This window comes from Panthera leo, chromosome B1, assembly GCF_018350215.1.
Source record: "Panthera leo isolate Ple1 chromosome B1, P.leo_Ple1_pat1.1, whole genome shotgun sequence".
Lineage (NCBI taxonomy): Eukaryota > Metazoa > Chordata > Mammalia > Carnivora > Felidae > Panthera > Panthera leo.
The window spans coordinates 132,012,601-132,024,811 of NC_056682.1; the positions used below are offsets into that span (position 1 = coordinate 132,012,601).

General features: G+C 39.0%; 1 protein-coding gene across 1 annotated transcript in view; it reads right to left on the minus strand.

Moving 5' to 3' along the window:
- Positions 1 to 12,211, minus strand: part of HERC5 (HECT and RLD domain containing E3 ubiquitin protein ligase 5) — a 47,447-nt gene that overhangs the window by 22,690 nt on the left and 12,546 nt on the right. The window contains exons 8-13 of the mRNA XM_042935920.1: positions 11,589 to 11,665; positions 10,255 to 10,358; positions 8,377 to 8,436; positions 5,660 to 5,753; positions 2,263 to 2,452; positions 526 to 680 (exon numbers count right to left, since the gene is read on the minus strand). Coding sequence (XP_042791854.1) covers positions 526 to 680; positions 2,263 to 2,452; positions 5,660 to 5,753; positions 8,377 to 8,436; positions 10,255 to 10,358; positions 11,589 to 11,665 — 680 coding nt within the window. The remainder of the gene's footprint in view (positions 1 to 525; positions 681 to 2,262; positions 2,453 to 5,659; positions 5,754 to 8,376; positions 8,437 to 10,254; positions 10,359 to 11,588; positions 11,666 to 12,211) is intronic.

Consider the following 12,211-nt stretch of genomic DNA (forward strand, 5'->3'; position numbering starts at 1 on the left):
GTACAAATCTCCAGGTGTGGAGGTGTAAGATACACAGACATTTCTAAAGTACTGAAAATGTTTTCTTTTTTTTTTTTTTTTTTAACGTTTATTTATTTTTGAGACAGAGAGAGACACAGCATGAACGGGGGAGGGTCAGAGAGAGAGGGAGACACAGAATCTGAAACAGGCTCCAGGCTCTGAGCCATCAGCACAGAGCCTGACGCGGGGCTTGAACTCACGAACCGCGAGATCATGACCTGAGCCGAAGTCGGACGCTTAACCGACTGAGCCACCCAGGCGCCCCAAATGTTTTCTTTTTTAACATGGGCAGCAGTTACACTAACATCTGTTTTATTACTTCAAATTGCACATAGGTAAGTGTATACACTCCTGTATATGCAGGACTTAACTCACAGAAAACAAAATTTTAAACAGTAATATAAACGCCATGTTTCAGGAGTCTGCTTAAGATTCAGGCCAGCTGAAACCAACGGAATTTTTACTGCAAAATAAAAATCTGTCAATGTCTAAAAGAACCCTTACCCTGTACAGCTTTCTCAGCATTTCTAGGAGAGCCTTAACGTGACAGTTGTCCTCAGAGCTTTCAGTCCAGTAATGCAGTTGAGCAGTGATGGCTCCTTTAAACATCTGGACCAGCCTGCTGAAACCAGGTTCCTGCAGAGATGCCCAGTACTCCTCTGAGGGACACAAAGGTAAGTACTTTTTAGCATGTAATTTCTCATGGATTCTTACAGGTAAAAAAGTGGTCAGTAGTTTCCCAAACTGATGGAACACTGTTGTATGTATCAGTTACAAAAACTCATTTGTAATACTTTTCAGTAACTACAAGTGCAATGAAATTTTAAGAATTTAACAACCTAGAAAAAAAAATCCCTCGAATGTAACAAAATCATGATCTAATTAATTCGTGGGGAAAAAACCCAACAAGATTAGTCATTTTTTTTTTTTTGCCCAGATATAATAGCATGCTGTCTTAAAACCAGATTTAAGAATTATTCACAATTACACAACTCTTTTCTCACAACCAGTATGAGTTTTTACATCTTTTTTTTTTTTTTAATGTTTATTTTTGAGAGAGATCACACATGGAGGAGGGGCAGAGAGAGAGGGAGACAGATAATCCAAAGCAGGCTCTATGCTGCTAGTGCAAAGCCCAATGTGAGGCTCGATTCCCCAACCATGACATTGTGCCCCGTGTCAGGGCATGCTTGGGATTCTCTCTCTCCCTCTCTCTCTCTGCCCCTCCCCACTTGCTCTCTGTCTCAAAAACATTTTTAAAAAATTAAAAAAAACCAACAACAACCAAAAAAACATCTCTAGGAGCGCCTGGCTGGCTCAATTGGTACAGTATGTGACTCAATCACAGGGGCAGGAGTTCAAGCCCGTTGTTGGCCCAAGAAGCTTATTTTAAGGAAACACACACATACCTCTCAGCATTGTAAAAAAAAATCCAAGAAACTTAAAACTAGCTTGTTATCACTTACTTACCTATGTTTAATAAAACATAAGAATGGACTTCCTTGGGCTGAATGCACTGTTTGTTTCAAAAACCTCATTAAATCTAACCAAGACCCTAGATCTAACAGCCAGTGTACTGGAGATACAGAAAAAGGTAGAAATAATCAGACAAATCTAGATGTGGGGTGTTCAATAGGACAAGTGACTTAAGACTCAAAACAAAGGCTGTAAAATGCTTTTGGGACAGGTGCAGAAATTTGAATATGACCTAGATATTAAGGAATTATGGCTAATTTTATTAGGTGTGATAATGATGGGGTAAGGTAGGATCTCATGTTCTCAGGAGATGCATGCTGAAATATTATAGGTAAAATGTCATGATGTCTCCAACTTACTTTCAAGTACCTCAGCAAAAATAAAATGTATTCTTCACATAAAGAGAGAAACATACATGGCAATAAATTAACTGTCGTTGACTCCGAGGTAGAGGATATATGAGTATTCACTGCACTATTCTTTCAACTTGTATGTATGAAATTTTTCATAATGAAAAGTTGGGGACAAAGGACCTCATGCCCAAACCACACATGTACCATTACCAAAACTCTTAAAAGGTACTAAAACAATCTATTTTGAATGACTATAATAATTACTACAGCATCTTTACAATATGCTAACAGTATGAACTAAAAACCATAAACATATTTACAAGTATCTAAGTTTGGCTATAACTTTAGCAGGCATGTGTTTCCATGGAAAGGATGGTGAAAGTATTTTCAAACGTTAAATCTTCAGTCTTACCCAGAACCCCTAAAGACTGGTTACTCATGGCACAAACAGCCTCTGCAAACGGAACCACCAGGCTCTCCCAGTTGGTATAATCATGCATCATGGGACACTCAGGAAGAAGGAAGAAAATTTCTAAAGCTTCTTGGTGTGGAGAATGAAACGGAAGATTTTTGAGCAGATTATCCTTGAGACATGTAGTTATCTGCGGTCAAAAAGTATTAGGAAAAAGACACTCAAAACATAGCAGGATGCAACTTGTAATAAAAGAAAATCTAGAACCTGGAGTTTCATTCCAACTGGAATGATCATTCAGTCCTAAAATCCACATTTACATCCCATCTCACCTAGCCTCCCAGATACCCAAGGTAGGTGATGAGCATTATCCCCACTCTATTGCTATGAAACATGAAGGAGGTCAAGAAGAAATCACGTGTGTAAGAATTACACTAGATCAACAAGGAATACTAGATAAACAAGGAATTCAGAACAGGCAGCCCTCCCAATAATAAATACTACATTCTGCCCCCTCATTTTTTTTTAAGAAAAAGAATGTTTAAGAACACCAAAGAAAAACAAAAATAGAAACCCTAAACAAAAAGCAATAATCCCAACAACAAAAACCAACATGGTTTCCAACTATCTTCTCATATTCACTACCTGTCTCATCACGAACCCCCTCCACTACAAACTCTAGTTTCTAGCCCTTCTGACATCCTTACCACTTCCCCAATTCAGAACACAAGTGTTCAGCAAAAATTCAAATGCAATTCTGAATGTTTATGTGATGTGTATCAGGTAACAGAAATAATTTGTTTCAAAACCCACTCAAAAGCTATGCTAGTATTTACGGAGTACTTATTTGTCAGATGTTATGCTGAGTGACTTACATATGTTAATTACGTCACTTAATCCTTATTTTTTTCTAGAACATACATGATATTATTGACCCTATTTTACAGGCAAGAAATCTGTTATTTGCTCAAGGTCACAGAGCTAAGTGGGAATCTCTTCTGGATCTTTCTGACTCCAAAGCCCAAACTCTTAATCATTCAATTATGATATTAGCTAAATGGTATCTCTAAATATATAAATTCTTGTAATTATCTATTTTTATATCAAAACATCACTTCTCGGCCTTTTGGCTAAGATCAAGTGTATTTTTATATCAAAACACTATGCCAGGGGTGCCTGGGTGGCTCATCAGTTGAGCATCCAACCTCAGCTCAGATCAGGATCTCATCATGGTTTGTGAGTTCGAGCCCTGCTTTGGGCTCTTTGCTGACCACAGTGTTCAGAGCCTGGAGCCTGCTTCAGATTCTGTGTCTCTCTCTCTGCCCCACCCTGCTCATGCTCTGTCTCTCTCTCTCAAAAATAAACATTACCAAAAAACCCCAAAAATCAAAAAACAAAACAAACAAAAAACCCATTAAGCCAGACTCATACTACATGGTTCAGTACTTAGAGGGCACATACCTATTTTATAAACAATCTTGGTAACACACACCCCTCTTACCTCTTTGTTCATTATCTGTCATATCCTCAAGCCTCACAACCTTCTCCCAACCCTGCAGAACTACTGTGATATTCTCGGGTCAGTTGTATTGTTTCACACACTGGGCCTCAGTGTACACTTCCCTGACTGCCAGGAATGCTATTCCTGAGGTAGGCACCTGGTAAATTTGTACTTATTCTGGGGACCTTGTTTGAGTAGTCTAAGTAGAGGTGAACATCCATGACCCTAGTGATGACTGAATTCATTCATCTAAAAATATTTATTATACATCTACTAGGTTCTAAGTGAGACATCAGGGAAGACAGTGGAGTGGAAAACACACCCAGCCTTCCCACTAACATCTGCATGTTCGTGTCGTGGGTCCCACTAACCATTTTAAAGACAGGCAGTATGGATCTTTCATTTTCATCAGGAGTCCTCACCACAGTGCCCTACACATAGCAACTATTCAAGTATTTCCTGAATTAATAAATGAATTGCAAAAATCTGTGTATCCATGTCACAGAAATCTCAAAATAGAAAGAAACATTATAGGTCTTATGATCCAACTATCTGGTCTGAAATAATGGAAGACTGCTCTATGATTATGTTGACAGCATATCATACAATATTGTTCTGGCACAATCAAAGGTATAATTAGCTTTAGTGAGGAACTGGCCCAAACTCATCTCTCCACAGATGCAGAAATGGTGCTCTTTCCACTAAATGCTGCAGAGTCCTGATAAAGGTGCATAATTAGGGATCCATTTTCCTCAGACCCCCAATAGGGCTGTGGTTCTGCCAAAGTTAACAGAATTAAACTTTCATCTTCCCTTGAGAGAAAGAAGCGTGTGTAAAGAGACCCTGCGGCTCAGATACAGAATGTTGGTCATGGCAGAGTAAGAGAGCATGCAAGGCAGCAGAGAGGAAGGAGGGAGAGATGTCAGGGAGACTGAAAGGGAAAAAGAATCGAAGGTACAAAAACAGAGGCCAAGAGCAAATAAGAGGGAGAGGGGAAGACAGGGAGGGGGAAAGGAAGAGAGAGAGAAATAGAAGGGAATGGGAGAGAGGGAAAAGGAAAGAGGAGAGGAGGGATAGGAAAGACAGGAAGGAAGAAAGGGAGAGGAGGAAAGAGAGGAGCGGGGAGATGGAGGGGGGAAGACAGAGGGGCCTAGGGAGAGAGAAGTGAAAGAGAGGGCGAAAGAAGGAACCAGAGTGAGACCCAAAAAGAAACAGACTGAGCGAACATAGACAGTACTACCCCTAGATCAACCAGTATAAGGGAAGACAGAAATAAATTAATAAAGGCTGCTTAAGAAAAGCTAAATTAATAAAGGAAACATGTTTGGAGCATCTGCAAGTGGAAAACCTAAAGACTTAACAATACTGAAACAAAGAAGTGACAATCCCTAAAAGGGTAACAACATTCTAGAACCTATAGAAAAACACAGAGAAAAAGAATCCACGCAGTCCCTGGTAAGGGGGATGTTCACACCAAAAACAAGTGTTCTCATTTCTATACTTACGTTCAAGACCATTGCAAAGAACACGCTGTTTGTATGGTAGTGTACCAATCTCAACACATCCTTTAATCATCTTCCTTACAGCCAGGAGGTGACAAAACTCCCTCTAGAGAGGATGTGCATCTATGCATACGTGTGTGTGTGTGTGTGTCTGTGTGTGTGTGTGTATACAGATGAACCATTCAGACTATTTGTAATCTGTGTAACTATGATAGCGAACATTGTGCCCCCAGGGGGCCAACTCCTGGATACCACGTGAGTTTCATCTCATCTTACTATGCTACAGGCTCTCAGAGACTCTCAAAACAAGGTATTTTTTTCTGAAATTTTGAGTTCTTATAAAAAATGATTTAGTGTAGTTTCTTTTCCTAAATAACAATCTAAGGAATACCACCGTGTTAGCAATCCAGTCCTTCTGAGTTAACTCCTTAAAAGCATTTCTTGCTTTATTTAAGTCCAAGTGAACAGGCATCATTTCTGCAGCTTTTCTGTAGAAGGAAAAATCAATGGATAAGTAAGTGAAGCAGCACTCTTCAAAATAAAATATTTTATCAGGTTATTAATTTAGATGAAGTTTCTTCTGAACCTTTTTTCATTTCAATAAAATTAGTATTTCCCTCAGCTTTACAATAAATGTAATTTGGCTAAATACAAATACAATTGAAAATGCAGTTGACAACTTATGATTATTTCTAAAACGCCAAAAAATATCAAGACCGAATTAACTATATATATATACATACATATATATATATATGTATATATATGTATGTATATATATGTATGTATATATATATGTATACTATCCAAGTTTAACTCAGATATTGTCTTACCTTAAATATTTACTTAAAAAAAGTTAAAGGTTTTTCCCATTTCTGAAAAAAATGACCATTTCTCCCAGTTACATGAACTGAAAGTTGGGTTTAAAAAATTTACTTCAGAGCAGTAAATTCTTAGTGTTGCAACAGAAAATTACTAATGAAATGTTTAAGTATCTTAACTTGTGAATTACATTTATTAACTAAATATGCTCAGTGTCTTGGACATAGACACATTCTTTATAAAATAATACATGTATTTGCTGTCTGAAAATCAATAACATTTTTCAGATAAATATTATATAAATATTTAGGGAAAGATGTGCGAAGTCATTCTTTCATAATATTCAAAACTTCAAAGAAAACTTACGATCTTGCAGTAAGGTAATGGCTAAATAAATTAAGGTTATGTCCTTCCCATGGAATACCATCACAATCATGTTTAAGAAAAATATTGAATGACATGAACTTATTAATAAATAGAAAACGGACAAATATATTAAATATAAAGTAATATACTGTCATAGACTCTAAGTCTGAAGTTCTCTCTTGGCCACCAAGAGAGCGGGATGAGGATTAAAGGAAGAGATGACTAATGTCTGGGAAAAGACAAGACCCCAAATAAGGGTCCTTGCCCTGTATTTATTAAGATCAGAAGGCTTACAAATGTGATGGGCATGCACAAAGAGACAATGAATCTGTGAACATTAACTCACGGGCATGAGGCAAAGGGAGTTTTGAAGATATGTGGTGTTTGGGTCAATATAAAACAAAATCCTGGCGCCAGGCAGATGAGCAGATGTTAACGGCAGACAGAAGGCGCCATGTCTGTTAATCTTAGCTAGCCTAGGGGATAAGACAAATAGGGCAAATAACCTCAGGGTTAACAAGGCACCTTTTTTTTTTTTTTTTTTTTTTGCTAATCAGCTCCACTCTGGGCAGCGTCACCCACAGTGCAGTGGTCTATAGCCCTATTTACCTGTTTACTTAACTTGGTCCTTTCCTCCTATGAAAGCAGCTTTCTGCTGTAGTACTAAATTGGGGGGCACTGTTGCCCTGAATGCCTAATTCTGCTTACCTCATATACATTTGTATTGGGGGCCTTTGCACCCCTCTCTATTCTGGGTGCCTTTGCACCCCCTGCTCTATCCTGGGGTTCTCACCCCCTGCTCTATCCTGGGGTTCTAATCTTGTTTACCCAAACTCAGGTGTGAGCATCCTATGGCTTTGTACTTCTTTATGCCTTGTTAACCCATTGGTGTAAGCCCAGGGGATTCCTAAGCTTATTACCCACAATATACAGGAGCACCTAGGTGGCTCAGTTGGTTAAGTGTCTGACTCTTGGTCTCGGCTTAGGTCATGATCCCACAATTTGAGTTCGAGCCCCACATCAGGCTATGTGTTGACAGCACGGAGCCTGTTTGGGATTCTGTCTCCCTGGCTCTCTGCCCCTCCCTTGCTTGCGATTTCTCTCAACAACAAAAAAAGTAATATATAAACAACATAATCACATTTTAGTGAAAGAATAAATTTGCACAGAAAAAAGATATATAAACAAATGCTGTTCCTTTTAAGTGGATTATGGGTGATTTTCATTTTTTCTTTTTTTTAAAAAAGATTTTATTTTTAAATAATCTCTACACTAAACTTGAGGCTTGAACTCACAACCTGAGATCAAAAGTCACATGCTCTATTGACTGAATCAGCCAGGCACCCCAATTTTCATTTGTTTCAGTCACAGGTCTTTATTTTTGACATTTTCTACAGTGTTCATATATATGCTTTTGTTAAAAAAAGTAATTTTTAGGGGTGTCCGGGTGGCTCAATCAGTTAAACGTCCAACTCTTCATCTCAGCTCAGGTCTTGATCTCAGGGTTGTGAGTTCAGTGCACTGGGCTCCATGCTGGGCATGAAGCCTACTTTAAAAAAAAAAGTAATTTTTAAAAAGAGATAAAAACACCAAACTATTTTACCCTCAAGCCATTTTCTTTATAATCTTTCATTTTTTTTTTATTGAAACAAAACTGACATATAACATATTAGTTCCAGGTGCATACAACATAACACATCGATCTATGTATATATTGTGAAATAATTACCACGTTGAGTCTAGTTAACATCCAACAGCACTTATAGTTAAGATTTTTTTTTCTTATAAGAACTTTTAAGATCTACTCTCTCAGCAACTTTCAAGTATACAATATGGTATTAACTACAGTCATGATGCTGGACACACTATTTTTAACAGAATCTTAAACATTATACATACATATATATATAAATATTATATTACCTTTCCCTTGAAAAACTTCCAGTCAGACAAGCAGGAGATGAAAATATCTCTCTGATTTCCCTGTATTAGGAATAAGATGGTGGTTAAAACAAATTATAGTGTATGCCTCCTTAAGCATGAGATATGATAAATAAAACATCTCATAACCGTCCTTGAAACTTCTCTGTCTTGGATTTGTTTGCGTACGCTTTGCCTTGGGCATCTATAAGTCTCTTCCATTCTTCCAATCTTAAAATTTCAGTGGCAAAGATGAGTAATAAAAAGATAACGTACTCACAGAAGCCGCAGGGAAAGATGAAATGGATTGATCTAGGGTAATAAATGAAATATTCCCATCCCACTCAGCTTTCCAAGCCCTATTTATTTTTGTTCCACTTAAGTAGAAAAAAAAATTACCAGATATTAAATGGAAGGATGGGGGTGGGGGGAAACACCCAAGTTGCATCTTGGAAGCAACAGCACAAGTTTTTTGTTTTGTTTTTTAATTATTGAAGTTTGGTTGACATATAATGTATCAGTTTCAGGTGTATAACACAGTGACTTGGCAATTCCATACATTGCTCGGTGCTTACCACAGTAAGTGGAGTCACCAGCAGCGTTCTTGGTCATCTATGCCCATTATGATGAAACTATTTCATACAACTGCTTTTCAGAATTAGGAAACCATTACCTAAACGTAAAAATATCTCTAAAAGGAAAGGTTTATAAAAATGAGTATAATCTTTACAGATGGAAGGAGCTGCACTGTTTTGATCAAGACTGCCCACACTGTTCAGCTGTGAATAGAAGTCCACCAACAAGTGGTTCTAAAGTCAAACAGGGTTGAGAAATTATATAGACAAACTGTGTTTCCTGCTCAGAAGAGTCACAATATATGCAAACATATCAAAGGTACAAAGACTTGCAATAAAGAAAGCTGCCCCCATGGAGCTTACAGGTTAGTTGTGATGTCCAATTTTATGTGTCAACCTGGCTAGGCCACGGAACCCAAATATCTGGTCAAACACCAATCTAGATGTTGCTGTGAAGGTATTTTTTACATTTTTAAAAAATGTTTATTTTTTATTTTTGAGAGAGATAAGAGCATGAGCAGGGGAGGGGCAGGGAGAGAGAGGGAGACACAGCAATCTGAAACAGGCTCCAGGCTCTGAGCTGCCAGCACAGAGCCCAACACAGGGCTCAAACTCGTGAACAGAGAGATCATGACCTACGCTGAAGTCAGACTCTTAACCAACTGAGCCACCCAGGCACCCTGCGAAGGTATTTTTGAGAGGAGATTACCATTTAAATCAATAGACTTTGAGTAAAGCAGATCACCCTCCATACTGTGGGTGTGCCTCACCCATTCACTGAAGGACTTAAGAGAAAAAGGTTCCCAGGCATAGAGAATTCTGCTTCCAGAATGCCTTAGGACTCAAGCTGCAATATTAACCCTTCTCTGGGTCTCCAGCCTGCTGGCCTGCATTATTATTCTGCACTTTCAGTTCCTACAATCACATAAGCCAACTCCTTAAAAATAAGTCTCTGTCTCATGGGGTGTCTCGGTGACTCAGTTAAGCATCTGACTCTTGATTTCGGCTCAGGTCATGGTATCATAGGTTCATGGGATTGAGCCCCGTGAGCTCTGCAGAGTCTGCTTGGGATTCTCTCTCTCTGCCCCTCCACTACTCACACACTTTCTCTCTCTCAAAATAAATAAAAGAAACATTTAAAAAATAAATAAGTCTGTCTCTACACACACACACACACACACACCCTATATATCGGTCCTGTTTCTCTGAAGACCATAAAACCTCACATCTCTGTATTGTTTAGAACCAGTCAAGGGGAAACACGACTTTAGAGAACTAAATGAGCAGAAAGACACATGATATGTACTTTTTTGTATTCTGCCACTGTTTAGTCCCCACATCAGCAATCCATCTCTTTACAGTTCCTTCGTTCAATGTAGGAATTTTCCTCCTCAGATTAACATAGGAATTCTGTAAACAAACAAGTAAAACACAGCAATTTAGACACAACAGAAACAGGTATCCACCTTTTAGGCACATTCTAAGGATACAGGGTAATACTGATTTTTTTTTTTTTAAATTTTTTTTTAACGTTTATTTATTTTTGAGACAGAGAGAGACAGAGCATGAATGGGGGAGGGGCAGAGAGAGAGGAGATACAGAATCCGAAGTAGGCTCCAGGCTCTGAGCCATCAGCCCAGAGCCCGACGCGGGGCTCGAACTCACGGACCTCGAGATCGTGACCTGAGCTGAAGTCGGACACTTAACCGACTGAGCCACCCAGGCGCCCCAATACTGATTTTTAAATATGGATTAACATAGCTCCAGGAAATCATAAAGTGAGATTCTAACCAAGACGTAACATCATTTGGCTGGTTGCCAACATCTTGTCCAAGGGGCTTAACTCTGAAGTAAACTTCTGAGTGCTCTAACACGTAGCACTTTGTAAGGTATAACTGGATTAAAATGAGCATCACACAGCCTTAAGGGGAGGCTGAAAGGACTGTGTAGAAAGGAGGAACTCGGATTGCCTCAGCAACATAGGGTGGGGAGGTTATGAGCTGACTATTCACAGGCCTATGAACCTCCGGTCTTTTTCAGTACTGGCTGGGAATATCATTTTAGAATGTCAACCTGTCGCACTCCATCTCACTCTCCCTCTCTCTCTCTCAAAATGAACATAGTAATGATAAAAAAAAGGGGGGGGGGCACCTGGGTGGCTCAGTCGGTTGAGCGTCCGACTTCAACTCAGGTCATGATCTCACACTCATGGGTTCGAGTCCCGCATGGGGCTCTGTGTGGACAGCTCAGAGCCTGGAGCCTTGCTTCGGATTCTGTGTCTCCCTCTTTCTCTGCCCCTCCCCTCAAAATAAATCAACATAACTGCCCCTCAAAATAAATCAACATAATAATAAAAAAAATTTCAGAATGTCAACCTGTTAGCTTGCTAGGATACTGACCAAATGCCATTGGCAGGGCAAAGGAAAGATCTAAGGAAATCTGATTTGACATTTACCAGAGACAAATCTGCTGATTTCTGGGAGTCAATACTTATGTAGTTCAGACAGTAAAGGATCAATAATGTTTATTCTCCAAAAGTCAGACTAGGAACTAGATGATTTTGGAATTCACCACACTTGGTAAAACCCTTTGTTTTGCTTTAAAAACCAAGTTATAGAACATCTAGAGATCCACTTTTACCTTTTTTCCCATCCAGAGCAAAATGCTTTGATTCCCTCCAGCAATCATTATTAACTCCTTTTCTGAGGCACGGCTTTCTAAAAGGGAGACACAGAAAGTAAGAGTACAGAAAGTAAGAGTGCAGAAAGTCATTGGCACAAACATGCACACTCTATTTAAATCATTTCAGATTCTTCTTAAACTTAGTTCTTTCATCTTTTTGATAGACAAAGACTCAACACATTTCCCATCCATGAAGCTCCATGAAGCAGTAATATACATTTTCTTCAGAGTAAAGTCTAGCTGGCAAACAAAGGTGACCTGCAAGGTTGACAGGTGACCATCAGCTTTGACATCCATATTTAATGTAAATGCTTAAGTATAAAATACAGTCAAACCACTATTTGGTTAACTGAGTCCTGTTTTAATTTAGCTCTCATTACTAAAAACCATATTCTACAACTCCAGATATAACCAAGAACTATTAAAGAATGTAAATAAGGGGGCGCCTGGGTGGCTCAGTTGGTTAAGCGGCCGACTTCAGCTCAGGTCATGATCTCGCAGTCCGTGAGTTCAAGCCCCACGTCGGGCTCTGTGCTGACAGCTTGGAGCCTGGAGCCTGTTTCAGATTCTGTGTATCCCTC